Source organism: Stegostoma tigrinum, chromosome 11 (genome assembly GCF_030684315.1).
Source record: "Stegostoma tigrinum isolate sSteTig4 chromosome 11, sSteTig4.hap1, whole genome shotgun sequence".
In the NCBI taxonomy this organism is placed as follows: Eukaryota; Metazoa; Chordata; class Chondrichthyes; order Orectolobiformes; family Stegostomatidae; genus Stegostoma; species Stegostoma tigrinum.
Window position 1 is genome coordinate 70,265,320 of NC_081364.1, and position 16,447 is coordinate 70,281,766.

Consider the following 16,447-nt stretch of genomic DNA (forward strand, 5'->3'; position numbering starts at 1 on the left):
ACACTGTCGGTAATCTAATCTTATTCAGAGCAGTAAAACAACCTCAGCAATCTGGTACAGCTCAAAAATAACTAGAATTCCTGCTAGAGATGCATTTGTGCGATGTTTTCTACAGTCAAATATCTTTGAAAGCACTTAGTTAACAAACTTCAAACATGAAAAATCATTTCACAAGATCATTTGGATTTCATAGATTCAGGAAGTATTAAATCAAGATCGATTATGTGCAAAACGTACAACAGCAGCACAGAGTGGGAGGGCTACCAAAGTCAGGACACCACAAACAAACCACTTGCCAAGTATATGACTGCTCTAGATAGCGGTATCATTCGGTTACAACTATTCACAGGAAGTTTGCAGGATAACTACTAATAAAGTGGTGTGAAGAGGAAAACCATTCCTGCAATAAGGCATCATTATCACAAACTAGACTAATGACAATCTGAGATAAACAACCCCAAAAGCATGATAATGTAGGACAAACAATTCCAAAAAACAAAGAATTTTGGATGATTTACACTGAAAAATATTAACAAGCCAATCTCTAGGAATAATGCAATCATTGGACATGCAAGACAAGCAGCTTCTTTAATGCAAAAACAGAGTTAACATTTTGGGTCCAGCGACCCTCCCTCAGAACTGGAAGGGTCACCCGGACTTGAAACATTAACTCCGTTCTTAACTTCACAGATGTTGCCAGAAATGCTGAGCTTTTCCAACAACTTTGTTTTTGTCCCTGAGTTGCAGTGTCCGCGATTCTTTCAGTTATTATTTGGCTTCATGAATGTGATTGTTATGGGTTGGAGTGCTGTTTGCCATCCTGTTTTAGGTGCCTTCTGTCTTCATGACAAAGGCTCGACATTATTTTCAAGATCTTTCTGGCTCTCCAGCAATTCTTCTCACATTCGTAAATTTCACATTGAAAATACAATTTCACTACATGTCAAATCAAACTTACATTTTCATTAGTGTTTCCTTTTCTGCAGGACTGAAATTATATTCTTCTAGAAAGCTTGATCTGTTGAAGTCTGTGCTTCTGCAATTGATCATAAACCACAAAAGAAAAAGCAAATTAAAATAGTGTTTGGGTCTACAATTGGTTGCCAGCCGTAAAATAAAAAATGAAGTCGCAAAATTGAGCATCCTAAGCCGTGATCAGTTAACTTTATGAAACAAGGTCACACTCTAAATGTAAAACTGCATAAAATAGTGAATACGTTCTTTAAATTTCCTCAGGAAGTTTACCAGAAATGCCCTTGAGGGCCAAAGCAGCTCGCCAGCAGTGGTGGTGGCTGGTGGTAACAGGGGAAAGGAGCAGGTGCAAGGAGTGAAACCACTTCTTCAATAGCTTACATTTGCTATTAGTCCAGAAATTTCAGTCTGAGATAAACTCAACACCTTCACACACAACTGCTGCTTGTGCTTTGTATTGCTTGTTCCTCAGAATTAGGGAGAGAAGAGGCAAAGAACTCAGAAGCTGTTTCTTCATCAATGTGCCATGATCTGGAATGATATCCGTGTTTTTGTTTCTGTGGTCTGTTTCACAGAGTCATACAGCATGGAAACATCTCTGCCTTCATGAAGAGATTTCTGATTATCCAACCTATGACCACCAGCTCTCCAGCCATTCCCTTTACACACTACTGTATTGCAAATGAAGCATAACATGGTCACATTTTGGATCAAACTCAATTCTTGACTTTCGGTCCCTTCTCCGGTGAACTTAAATTCTGAATTTCATCAGAATTCGGACAGTGTTCAGACTCAACGCTTTCGCAGCTGAAATTGAACATGAAGAACAATTTAAAACACCTCAAGCAAACCCTTTAATCTTCAGTTCAATCCATTAAAATACCCATAAAAATTGAAGATTCAGAATTACAAGCATCCATCAGATGGTTTTATTAAACAGGTTACACACCAGATGGTGAAGATTTCTGAGTCAGCATAAAATGTTAGCCCATATGCTCCCGAAGTATTCTTGCTTGAGACTGGGATTACAGTTCCTGTGATGCTGTCCCACCAATAAGATGAATCTAGTTGCTGGATTTATCCACACACTTTTGAACATAAACATAGTACATGTTGTAATCCTCCAGTCCTCTGATACCACCCCTGTATTCAAACAGGATTAGGGTGTTGTGCAAAGTGCCACTGCAGCATCAAGCTATTCTTTTCTTTCTCAGTATCCTCAGCTGTCTACAATTCACTTCCTTCTGAGTTACCAACTCCAAGGACAACCAGCCATTCTAATCAAAGCAGAAATTGCTGTAAAAGCTCAGTGGTTCAAATTACTCAAAAACGTTAACTCTGCTTTCTCGCCACAGATGCTGCCAGACCTGCTTAGCTTTTCCAGCAATTTCCATTTTCGTTTCAGATTTCCAGCATCTGCAGTTGTTTAATTTTCACATTTCTAAAATGCTGTCTAACCTCAGCTCATCCTTGTCTGAACTATTTAGTTTTCATCGTGAATTGGACATCAACTTCTTCTGAATAGTATCTCAGCCAGGCCCTTACTTCTGTGAAGATTAAACAGTGATTTATGATCATTAGCCGCACTTTCGCTCCCCTTTCACTGCTCACAATGGAGGATGACATTCAGATTCCCTTTTAACATTAGCTGCCAGTATCATTTGGTTCAACACTTCCGTTCTGAACTACTTGTAATTAACTCGGTACACATTGGGGTCATCAATAATCCTCATCATTTGTACCATTTGCCACTCTTTCCTGCTTGTGGAAACATTCTGACACTGTCACTAAACAACCTCCTGCTGTAAGACAGACTATTGTTTCATTGCAGTTTTCCCTGAACTTGTGTTCAACCTTACTTGCTGCAAACGCCTTCTTGCTCCTTTTGAAGTTGGACCTCCTCCAAATCAAAATGATTCTGGATTGTTCCTTCCTCTTTTCTGTAGCCAAAATAAATATCTTCTGATATGGTGCTTCCTGAAATGATCCATGTCTGATATTTGATCGATTGTGTGTGTGTATGTATGTGCATAATAATTATAGAAGTGGTAGCGCAGGTTGAAGATATCATCAGGATTCTGAACTTTAAAAATTGGAGCATTGTATGAAAAACAAATACGTTCAGACAAATCATGATTTTAAAAAAATACTCCTGAGTTGCCCTCAACTCTGGTATTTACCAACCACACTTCAGGAAGGGATTTGAGAGAGTGCACAAAACATTCACAAAAATATTACCAGAGATGACAAACTAGACAGCCCTGTGGAGAGGCTGAAGAAGCTCGGGCTGCTCTTGGAGAAGACTAAGAAGTGATTTTAAAAGTGTTCAAAATCATAAGGGATTTGGTTAGAATGGATAAGAACAATCAGTTCCTTGTGACAGAAGGCTTAAGAAGAAAAGGACACTGATTTATGATGATCAGCAAAAAGAACCAATGGTGAGAAGGAATTTTTTTTTTAAATAGCATCATTAGAAATTGGAAAGTTCTGCCTAATAGTGTGGTGGATGCAGCTTCAAATGAGGTCTTCAAAAGTGAACTACAATTTTCTAAAGGAGAGGTTTCGCAGTATTACACAGTAAAAGGATTTAGGAGTGAAAGTAGGCAAGTCGCTCTTTGAGAGCTGGTCCAAACATCAAATCATTGTCTCTGGGATATGACCAATTGATGGCTGTATAACATTGAACAAACTGCTAGCTCCCTAGCTATTTCTTACCGCTTTGTCATATTCTGAGTAATGATTCACTTTGTCATGCATGCAATTAAACTTACTGAGCAATTATTTCGCTTGATCCTGAAGAACCACAACTTCCATTTTCCTCACGATTTGCACTGTCAACATTTCCAGAACTGCAATTGATCAAAGAGGACAAATTAAGTCATTTAGAACAGGGAAACCTGTCCAGAATTAAATCCAACCCAATTCAACAACAAAAAATCACAGTCTTGAGAGAGGGGTTCTTTTGACTTCCACAGGATGCCCACACGCCTTCATACTGAGGCAGTGCTGGAGTGTGGGTTGGAAGAGACAGAGCAGGGCAAAAAGAAGAGAAAACCATTTCTTCAGTATTTCAACCTTGTTGAAAGCAATTTCTGCGCGTGGAAGAACTTGATACTGAAAGACAAGCAAATTTCAGTCGACCATCGAAAAGCTTTGAAAGCTTTATGCCAATTCAACATTATCTCACCTCTCAACATAAGCCAAACATTGCAGAAGCAGTCAAGCAGTTGCTTCATGTGATTGCTATTGTCTGGATTGGTGCTCACTGCACTGCCAATTGGGGTATCTTCCTGAGGCAACCCTGACATGATCTTACAGCAAATCCCAACAGTTTCCTTTCACAGTGTTAGATCCCAAATACTGTACAACAGGTTTAATCTGTCGTCACGTCAAATTTACTTGTCAATTACTCCTTCAGTTTCTGACAAACTTAGACTCCCACCCACTACACAGTGTGACATGACAACATTTTCACAGCTGCAACTGGTCACAAAACACCAAATAAATCATTTTACTTGTGCATATGATCACATTTTTAATTTCTGGCACTCTTATCAACATTGGGATTTTTGGCTGAGGGGGAGCCAGTGGGTAGATGAGGAGTAAAGATGTCAAATAAAGAACCTCTGCACTGGGACAGACAATAAACATCCCAAAAGAGAGGATTTAAGTTTAACTTCCTCATCTCTGACAAAGAAACTCAAGCTCTTTACAGACTATTGACAATTCAACCCTCACAAGCACAGCTTGTAACTCAAAGTTTGATTCGGAGCACTGATGTAAGAATTTGTCATTGCTCAAATTCACTGAAGCTTCATGTCAGATTAGTCACCATTGGCTGTTTTGCTGAAAAAAAAATCATTTTTCTATCCTGCTCCTTTAACAGTTCTGAGTTTAGTTAAAGATTTGGACAGAATAAGCTCAGGATTAATTCCAGGTGTCTGACTTGGGAAAGTGCCTGACTCCATGGATACACATGGCAGATGGCCAACTTAGGTCATTCAAAATTCTAATTATTCAATGGCAATATTGAATGGGAGAAATACCAAGGCTCGGACACGGGGAGCAGGTCACATTCTTAATTGTAGACATATTTCTTCAAATGCCACGGAAGTTTGGAGGACACTTCAATGAAGTTGGAGCAAGTTTGTGGGGAGGATGCAGCTGAAGCAGGAAAGAGGAACACAGAGAAGTGCTGAGGTGGGGTAGACGAGATTAACTCATTTCTTTAGCATTTTTACCAGAGCCACATTGTCCAGAAATATAACCTCAATATTGATCTGAAAACAATTTCCCATCTCAGTGTTTTGGATGATTCAATGGTGATGCTATCATTTAAGACAACTGTCTCTGTTATAAATTTTCTAGGGAGGCAGCCCAGCAGCCACTCGAATGTGAGTGCTATAGTTTGGAGTGGCACTCATCACAGTGCACTAAAAACTTTGAAGAAATCAATGATTCTCCATCATTCCCTTTTCACACTGCTGCATTCCAAATGCAGCATAATGAAAACGTATCAAAATTATTTCAGATTAACCTTGCTTCCTCATGGTTACACAGTTGCCTGGCAAACTTTGATTCCCATCCACCCGACAATCTATATGGCCAAAATATCTGCAGCTGCAAGTGCACATGAAGCACAAATTAAGGAAAGGATTTGCATCTACAACTGACTTATAAACATTGAAAATAAATTTTGAATCCGAAAATGCTCTGTATTTCAAGTCCCCATAAGGTCAATGTCCAGATGAATGACTACACTAGATGGTTTGCTTTCCACATTTTCAGAGAAAATATGTAGGACACTCCAGTTACATAGGCTGGTGCATTTGAGGGGAGGTGGGAGGTTTTGCAGTTGAGCATTGTTGCCAGTTAGACCACCAAGGTCTGGATGTTGAGGGCGAACCAAATTTTCACTGAACATTTTTAAATGACTTCTGTGGATCAAAGGCTGAAATGTGTCATTGACTTAACTACTGTCAATGGCCTCGGAGGGAATAAAGCTGTTTCTTTAATGTGATTTTTATCATCTCGAATGATGACATAATCTTTCAAGAGCTACTATATTCACAGCAATTTCTTTTCATGTTATTTACTATGAATGAAGCACAGAAGGATGAAACTTACTTTGAAATTTCTGCAGTCGCTTTTGGTGAACTTGGTTCTTCAACTTTATCAGAGTTTGGGCTGTCAGAGGTTTTGGACCTGCAATTAGTTAAGACCATAAGACATAGGAGCAGAAATTAGGCCATTAAGCCCAATGAGTCTGTTCTGCCATTCGGTCATGGGTGATAAGTTCCTCAACACCATTGTCCTGCTTTCTCCCCATAACCCTTAATCCCCTTGATAATCTGTCTCAGTTTTAAATGTACTCAATGACCTGGCCCCCACACCCTTCTGTGGCAGTGAATTTCACAGATTCAACACTCTCGGGCTGAAGAAGTTTCTCCAAATCTCCAATTGAGAAGATCTCCTCTTTATTCTAAATGTGGGCCCTTGGGTCCTCGTCTCTCCTACCCATGAAAGCATCTTCCCAACATCCACTCTGTCTCGGCCATTCAGTATTCTGAAAGTTTCAATTAGATCACCCCTCATCCATCTAATCTCCAATGAGTGTAGTCTCACAGTCCTCAAACGTTCCTCATATTTTCAGCTTTCCACTCCCTGCACCTTTCTCATGAACCTCCTCTGAACCCATTCGAGGGCCAGTGCATACTTCCTGAGATACGGGGCCCAAGTCTGTACACAGTACTCCAAGTATGGCCTGACCAGAGCCTCATAAAGCCTCAGAGGTACAGCCCTGCTGTTACATTCAAGTCCTTTCAAAATAAATGCCAACATTGCATTTGCCTTCCTGACTATATAAGGCAAAAATTAAAGACATTGTAAACAAGCACTTGCACCCAGAAATGGCTTCCTTACTGAATGAACATTGAAAAATTTCATGTGGAATCCATAAGACCATAAGATATGGGGGCAGAAATAGCTCATCTTGCCTACTGAGTCTGTTTTGCCATTCGATTCTGGCTGAGATCTTTCTCAAGCCCGATTTCCAGCCTTCTTCTCGAAACCTTGATCCTCTTATTAATCAAGAACCCTTCTCTCTCTCTATCTTAAATAGACCTAATGACTTGGCCTCGATGGCTTTCTGCAATGTTTTGCTCAGATTAGCCACTCCTTGACTGAAGAAATTCTTTCTGACCTGAGTTCTAATGGTTGGTCTCTTCACTCCACGACTGTGCCCGCATGTCCTAATCTCTCCTACTCGTGGAAGCATCTTCTCCGTTCCACGTGCAATCCTTCCAGGCCTCTCAGTATGCTCTAAGTTTCAATGAAATTCCATCCCATCCTTCTAAACTCCATCCTGTACAGAACCAAAACCCTCAACCACTCTTCAAATGAGAAGTCCTCTCAAGTTTTCAAGGACTTATCAACTGGATTTGTTAAACAGGCAACATTTCTGATGTACACAACTACAACAGATCGTGATTTGTTTTTCCCCTCCAAGCTTTAACTGGTGGTATACAAGTGATTGTGATTGAGTCTGGAAGAGTAGCTGGGGAGAAGCTGCAAGGAGGAAGGAATTTCACCTTTCACACAAGTTTTCAGAACACCACGGTCTGTTTATTTTTGGGCAATGGGGGGAGGTGGGGCATGTAATAACACTGGAAAGCAGAGAGTTAGAGAGTCAAGTTTTTCAATACTTTTACCTGCATTGCAGAGTCCAATGTTTGGAAAAGAAACATTCCATTTAAGATCGTGTGTAATGCATGCCCAATTATTCACTGGCAATTAAATTGGAGGTGAGAGCATTAGGATAATGGCAGGGAGGGAGTTTGCCACCAACACATTGCAAAGCTATGTTGACATGGGCCAGTTCTCTTTGACACCTGGACTCTCCTTGACTTCTAAGGTCTGCCTCCCTCATTTCCCTGACGGCGCCCACCTACACAACCTCAGTGACAATCAGCATTAACAGTTGGGCTGAGAAAGATGCTGATCTGCCATCCCCTTCACTGGACCAGCAGGTGTCAAAACTGAGCCAACCTGTCAACTGGTGAGTAACGCCGGCAGCAATCTCTGTATTGGTTACCGCTGGAATCGGCCAAGGCCTCCAGGTTTCAGATCCAGCAGAAGGCCTGCAGCAAGAACCACAAGCTTCCATCTAAAATTTCTTTTTACAACACTAAGAACAGAGCAAATATTAGAACAACAGCCAACTGTTTCTTTAATGTCAAAAAAAACAAACTACGGACACCGACAATCTGAAAGAAAGGCTGACGTTGCTGGAGAAACTCTACAGGTTTTGCAGCATCTGCAGACAGAAAACAGTGTTCAAGTGAAGCCGAGTGACACTTCTTCAGAGGTGTGAAGTTCTGAACAGGGGAACCTTAACTCAAAGCGCCCACTCTGCTTTCTCTCCACAGATGCTGCTAAGTTTTGGGAGATAGCCTCTACGTAATGCTCCTGAAAATGCCAGACCTCCAGCAGTTGCCCTTCACACAGCTGTATTCTGATTAAAGCATCATTTCCTCACACATTGGATCAATACTTACTTTCTGATCTCTGCAACTGTCTCTGCAGGCACTGGATTTTCAAGCTCCTCACAGCTCGGAATGTTAGCATTGTTTCCGCTGCTGAAATTAGTTGTGAAGAATGTCATTTTAAACAAACACTTGCACCCAGTAATTCTTAGCTCATCGGCAGTTTCCTTTGTATTCCTTGTACTCTGAATAAAGCAAAACCTTAACCACTTATTGTATTCAAATTTACTCTTTCATGACAGATTTTAGTGTGCACGGTTTCCCATCTACCTTGTTGTTTGCACTGTCAGGTGATCTGCAAATGGTCCGAACAGCGTTCTCAAGTAAATTTGAGCAAACATCCACATCCACAAGAAAATTATCTCCATACACCTGAAAGACATTGAGTCGGCATTTCGTGCCATTGACAGCTAATTTTCGAACAACGGGTCAAGACGCAACTACAGAATATGATGTTTGGTCTTCCCAAAACCCTCAACGATAGTTTGCAGGATAGGACCGTGCGACTGGACTGTGGAAGTAAAAAAAGAGAGAGAGAGACAGAGAGAAGGATGCAACAAATCCATTTCTTCAACATTTTATATTTGTTGCAAAGTCTAAATATATCTCAAACAATGAGCTCCAGGCCAAAATATAGAAAGGCAACCAACTTTACAGTGAAGAACTTCCGATAGCGTCTCTATATACAGGGCTGAATTTCCCAGGTCAACTGGCCTTGGCCTGAGGCATGAGATTCTTGGTAAAGTGGAGGGGAGTTCAGGAGGAAAGCTGAACTCTCTTGTGTACCATTATACTGTATTGTCAGCGGTGGGCAAAGTAGCTGGTTTAATGACTCACTGGGCATGAATCACGTCACCAGCTGACTGCCACTTGTGTCTGTCTGTCTATCTGGTTAATATTAGAGTTCCTCAACTCCTGCAGTGGACATTGGCCTGCAAATCTCTTTTGTATAAGCTTGGCAATGCCAACTGTAATGACAGCAAAGAAAAGATTGCAGCTCTGACTCTGTTTCATCCTTTTGTCAACTGTTTTTATGAAAAAGATCACCCTCTAGATTTAGCGTGTTCATCAACAGCAGTAGGTTTTTCTTCAAAACCTTCACAGGACATGTGAAAGACACCACAGACAGACTGAGGGGAGGGGTGGAGGTAGGAACCTCAATTCTTCGACATGTTGTATCCTTAATTTAGAGTCAGCTATCTAAATGTTTGGCGACAAATGGAGATCTGAATAGTGAATGGATAAGCAATTTTTCACTGAACACTTTTGGATCTTTTCTGTTGATACAACTTTTCTTTTTAAACAAACTAAATCTGTACAGATTTTTGATACAATCAAACAACTTTGTTCATGTGACTGCTGCTGTCTAGTGTGTGCTGCATTGCTGTGGGAGGAAGGCCCTCCACAGATCTTACAGGAAGTGCCAGCAGGTTTTTTAACATTGTTGTATTTTGGATGAAACTTAATTAAGTCACACATTAGACTAAAGCTTACTTTGTGCTCACTGAATCGATTACTGGAATCTCTTCTGCCTCTGAGGTGTCAAAGCTGCCATATCTGCAATTGGTCAGACAGCACAAACTAAGTGATTTTAAACAAGCTTGAATCTACAATTTGCATTCAGCCGCTGAAAAACATCTGAACGTTCAGGGTTTCGGCATTTGAAGCCTTGATTACCAAGTTTGTTAAAACTTTGCATTGAAACTCCAATTTGGCATTTTACAGCATACCTGCCTCAATCCCTGCCACAGAGAAGAGTAAAACATTCAATGTGGTTTTGTCTCATCTGATCGTAATTTCAAATCTACATTCCTGCCTCTCCTAATGACCTTTCACCCCTTCTCTCTCAACAAGTATCTGTTTATCTTTGCATTTACAATATTCCAGTGCTCTGCTTTTACCATCTTTACAGGAAGAAAACTGAAAAGAATATCCACATTTTGAGATTTTTAAAAAATCACTGTTTTAAATTGACAACCACTGAATTTTAGACACTCACCCTTCACTCTAGGCTCTTCTGTAAAAGGAAACATTGTCTCCATATCTACCCTGTACAAATGCTCAGATTTTTTTCTTTCAATCACATTGTACCTTCCTCCCTAAACATCGTCTGATGCAAGACTTGCCTATGCAAATTTTCCTTGTGAGGCAAGTCACTTAGTCTCGGTATTATTCTGATAAACCTGCTCTGAACTGCCTCTCATATATTTACTTCCATCCTTAAAAAAGACTGACCAATGCAAAGAAAAACATTCAAGATATGGGCTCACCAGTGATCCCTACTTTAGTGCTTAAATTCCTTCATGATAAAATGAAAACATTTATTTGCTTTCCTAATTTCTTAATGTATCTGTACATAAGCAATTTGTGATTCATGCATGAGGATACCCAGAATCCACTCGATCTCAGAGCTATGCAATCTCCTTCAATAATAAAAACTGCTATTCTTCCTACCAAAATGGACTTCAAATTTACCCATGTACTACTGTCTTTTGTCAGATCTTTGACGACTTGCTCAACCTCTCTTTCTCTGCAGTATTCCAACGTTCTCTGAGGTTAATTTTTTAATGCATCTTTGTCTCTTCAGCAAATCTGAAGGTCATAAATTCATTCCTTCGTAAGTCATCGACTGTTCGTCAATACTTGGAAAACTTGGGCAGAAATAGATTATTAAAATTATATTGAAATTATGTGATCCAAACAATTCTGAGCTCCAGTTAATTCTCTGTCTCAAATAAACACCTAAGTAAATGAGAATACTCATGAAAAAAGGGATGAATTCCTTGGATCGAATTACAGAAAACCAAAATAACTGTAGCATCGAGTCAGCCTATTTCTCCCTGTCACTGCGGATATAGGAAAATCTTGAAACGTAGGATGTGTGTAAGGTGAATGGATACTATTAGCATCCATTGCATTATGATGATCTTTTAGCCGAATTAAAATGGTTGACTCAAACACTAATCTTAAACACAACATCTGTGCAACTGGTAAATTGGATTTGAACTTTCGAATGGCATGGAAGCCATTTTGTTCTCGACTTTTTAAAAACTCCAAGAATCTCCCTGCAGATGGAGACTTTCACCAAAAGACAATGGACAAGTTAGAGATCTAAGCAGCCAAAGTAATAAACAGCTACACTGTGAAAGGAGGAGATAGTAAATATAACAGATGATTGTCTTAACCAGAGCTATCTCACAGTTTAATGAGAACCAACCTCCTCAAATTTCAACAAACCACATTTTGCTGAGATTCCTTGGTTTTACAAATTTTTCGCTTGACCTTTAAAAGAATACCATCATCAAAGATGACTACAGGCACAACACAATCGCAAATAAGAAAGTAATAACCTGCGAAGAATCTTTATGCACTATTGAACCTCTGAGAGATAATGTGAGACACATGAGTGAGCTGTCATGTTTAAAATTCGAGGGCAAGTATGGGTCATCTTTTTCTTTAAAACTCAAAAGCTTATTGCTGGAATTATTCTGCTGGAACATTTATTTACTTGGGCAAAGAAAGAGAACATTTTGGCCACAGGCAAAAAGAGAAACCCAAATTCCCTTTTGAAAGGTCCAGCTGGATCGATTTCTGCAATCCACTGGGTTCATGAAAGCCAGCTCATTAGCTTACTGCTTTGAAGAAAAATCTAATCACCGCTGGTTATTTGCTGATCTTCTCAAATTTTATAAGCATAGCGCATTTGTGAAACTTTTCATCCCTGGAGTGTCCCTGTAATGTCAGAGGCACATCAATAGAAGGTCAGCAGTGGTGAGAATCGCTTTGTTCCGGAACTGAGATTTGATCAGTCACCCCAAAAAAAATTTGTGAATTGCATAAACTGTTAAATACTCACCAACATTTAGAAAAATAATGTATCAAAAAAAACTGAGGTGACAAGAGGTGACATCACTAATGCCATTTGAAAAACATTTCACCCACTATTACAGAATTGCGGTATTCCTGCATATTTCAGTGGTAAACAGACATTCATTTGACCAACATTTCAGTTTTGCAAAAAGGCTCCTCATAATGTATTCAGCTTCCAAACTTTGATTGTTATGCCCAACACAGACTGACAGAAATTGACAGACTTTTTTCAATGACAATAACAATTTTCCATTCACTGCATGCAGTAACTTATACATCCCAAACATTGTTTCAGGAAGCTCCAAACTACATAAAAAGTATGGAAGGAAGTCAACATCACTGTTCATCTTTAATACCAAAGTCTAGTCGTCATCCTAACTCATTCACCGCATTTTTTAAACTTTGTGTTGTACTGGATCAAAATCACTTCATTATTGTGAAAAATTAATCAGCAATACGTGGCCACCTGTTTCTGCATGATGTTTTGTGAGTATGTTTTATTCACTTCTGTCCCAAACCACTAGCGGGGTGCTTAATCATGATTTGTGCCACCATTTGGGATCAGGGATATTGAAAGGGGATAGGGGCACAAAACAGGAGAACCGAAGGACTGCTTTGCCTTGTCGTAAACAAACAAGTTCATCACAGGATGTTGTCAAGGATTCCTGCAGGAAATGGGGATCTCAAAATAGTTACAAGTTCATCTTCGAGAAAATAAAATCTAATGTAAATGTCGGGGAAGCAGAATGAACGTCACACACTGGGATTTCCACAACTCTTTTCTTTTCATTTTGAAAATTAGAACAGTTGTGTATTGCCCGTGAAATCATTCTGACAGCATTAATATGGCACATTTTTTTGTGGGAACTTTAAATCTCTTACGCATGCAAATCCACATTTAGCAAGAGATTACTGAATGCTGCAAGGCACCTGAAAATGTTTGCCAGTCTCCTTTCCTTCTACACTTCCCTTCTGAAGTACCTATATCTAACTCTGAACACATTGGGGTCATCAATAATCCTCATCATTTGTACCATTTGCTACTCTTTCCTACTTGTGGGAACACTCTGAGACTGTCACTAAACAACCTCCTGCTGTAAGACAGACTGCTGTTTCATTGCAGTTTTGCCTGAACTTGTGTTCAAACTTACTTGCTGCAAACACCTTCTTGCTCCTTTTGAAGTGGGACATCCTCCAAATCAAAATTATTCTGGATTGTTCCTTCCTCTCTTCTGGAGCCAAAATAAATATCTTATGACATGGCGCTTCCTTAAATGATCCATGTCTGATATTCGATATATAGTGTATGTGTGCGCTCGAATTATGGAAGTGGTAGTGCAGGTTGAAGATATCATCAGGATTCTGAACTTTAAAAATTGGAGCATTGTATGAAAAACAAATAAGTTCTGACAAATCTTTATTTAAAACTACTCCAGATTTGCCCTCAACTCTGGTATTTACCAACCACACCTCAGGAAGGGATTTGAGAGGGTGCACAAAACATTCACAAAAAATATTACCAGAGATGACAAACTGGACAGCCCTGTGGAGAGGCTGAAGAAGCTCGGGCTGCACTTGAAGAAGACTAAAAAGTGGTTTTAAAAGTGTTTAAAATCATGAGGGATTTGGTTAGAATAGATAAGAGCAATCGGTTCCTTGTGACAGAAGGCTTAAGAAGAAAAGGACACTGATTTAAGATGATCAGCAAGAAGAACCAATGGTGATAAGGAATTTTTTTTTAATAGCCTATTTAGGAACTGGAATGCTCTACCTAATAGTGTGGTGGATGCAGCTTCAAATGAGGTCTTCAAAAGTGAACTACAATTTTCTAAAGGAGAGGTTTCGCAGTGTTACACAGTAAAGGGATTTAGGACTGAACATCGGCAAGTCCCTCTTTGACAGCTGGTACAAACATTATCAAATCATTGTCTCTGGGCTATTACCATTCGATGGCTGTACAACATTGCACAAACTGCTAGCTCCCCAGCTATTTCCTGCCACTTTGTCATATTCTGAATAATGATTCACTTTGTCATGCATGCAATTAAACTTACTGAGCAATTATTTCGCTGGATCCTGAAGAACCACAACTTCCATTTTCCTCACGATTTGCACTGTCAATATTTCCAGAACTGCAATTGATCAAAGAGGACAAATTAAGTCATTTAGAAGAGGCAAACTCGTCCAGAATTAAATCCAACCCAATTCAACACAAAAAAATGACAGTCTTGAGAGATGGAATGTTTTGACTTCCACAGGATGCCCACAGGTCTTCATATTGAGGCAGTGCTTGGGTGGGGGTTGGAAGAGACAGAGCAGGGCAAAAAGAAGAGAAAACCATTTCTTCAGTATTTCACCCTTGTTGAAAGTTGTTTCTGGGCTATGCAAGAACTAAATACTGAAAGACAAACAAAATTCAATCTACCATTGAAAAGCTTTGAAAGCCTTATGCTAATTCAACATTATCTCACCTCTCAAAATAAGCCAAACATTGCAGAAGCAGTCAAGCAGTTGCTTCATGTGATTGCTATTGTCTGGATTGGTGCTCACTGCACTGCTAATTAGGGTATCTTCCTGAGGCAACCCTGACATAATCTTACAGCAAATCCCAACAGTTTCCTTTCACAGTATTAGATCCCAAATACTGTACAACAGGTTTAATCTAACGTCACATCAAATTTACTTGTCAATTACTCCTTCAGTTTCTGACAAACTTAGGTATCCACCCACTACACAGTGTGATATGTCAACATTTTCACAGCTGCAACTGGTCACAAAACACCAAATAAATCATTTTAATTGTGCATATGATCACAATTTTAATTTTTGGCACTCTTATCAACATTGGGATTTTTGGCTGTGAGGGGGAGCCAGTGGGTAGATGAGGTGTAAAGATGTCAAATAAAGAACCTCTGCACTGGGACAGACAATAAACATCCCAAAAGAGAGGATTTAAGTTTAACTTCCTCATCTCTGAAAAAGAAACACAAGCTCTTTACAGACTATTGACAATTCAACCCTCACAAGCACAGCTTGTAACTCAAAGTTTGATTCGGAGCACTGATGTAGGAATTTGTCATTGCTCAAATTCACTGAAGCTTAATGTCAAATTAGTCACCATTGGCTGTTTTGCTGAAAAATTAATTTTATTCATTTTTCTTTCATGCTCCTTTAATAGTTCTGAGTTTAGTTAAAGATTTGGACAGAATAAACTCAGGATTAATTCCAGGTGTCTGACTTGGGAAAGTGCCTGACTCCATGGATACACATGGCAGATGGCCAACTTAGAACAGTAAAAATGCAAATTATTCAATGGCAATATCGTATGGGAGAAATACCAAGGCTCGGACACGGGGAGCAGGTCACATTCTTAATTGTAGGAATATATATTCAAATGTCACGGAAGTTTGGAGGACACTTCAATGAACTTGGAGGAAGTTTGTAGGGAGGGTGCAGCTGAAGCAGGAAAGAGGAACAAAGAGAAGTGCTGAGGTGGGGTAAAGGAGATGAACCCATTTCTTTCATATTTTTTACCAGAGCCAAATTGTCCAGAAATATAACCTCAATATTGATCTGAAAACAATTTCCCATCTCAGTGTTTTGGATGCTTCAACGGTGATGCTATCATTTAAGGCAACTGTCTCTGTTCTAAATTTTCCAGGGAGGCAGTCCAGCAGCCACTTTAATGTGACTGCTATAGTCTGGAGTGGCATTCATTACATTGCAAAAAAAAATTTGAAATCAATGATTCACCATCATTCCTTTTTCACACAGCTGCATTCCAAATGAAGCAGAATTAAAACACATCAAAATTATTTCCGATCAACCATGCTTCCTCATGGTTACACAGATGCCTGGCAAACTTTGATTCCCACCCACCCGACAATCTATACGGCCAAAATATCTGCAGCTGCAAGTGCTCATGAAGCACAAATTATGGAAAGGATTTGCATCTACAACTGACTTGTAAATATTGAAAATGAAATTTGAAGCCCAAAATGCTCAGTATTTCAGAGAAAATATGTAGGTCACTCCAGTTACATAGGCTGGTGCATTTGAGG

General features: G+C 39.6%; 1 protein-coding gene across 1 annotated transcript in view; it reads right to left on the reverse strand.

The window, feature by feature from the left end:
- Nucleotides 1–16,447, reverse strand: part of LOC125449883 (uncharacterized) — a 57,347-nt gene that overhangs the window by 11,839 nt on the left and 29,061 nt on the right. The window contains exons 12-16 of the mRNA XM_059649551.1: nt 14,441–14,518; nt 6,100–6,177; nt 3,744–3,821; nt 2,832–2,912; nt 959–1,036 (exon numbers count right to left, since the gene is read on the reverse strand). Of these exons, the coding sequence (XP_059505534.1) occupies nt 959–1,036; nt 2,832–2,912; nt 3,744–3,821; nt 6,100–6,177; nt 14,441–14,518 (393 nt within the window). The remainder of the gene's footprint in view (nt 1–958; nt 1,037–2,831; nt 2,913–3,743; nt 3,822–6,099; nt 6,178–14,440; nt 14,519–16,447) is intronic.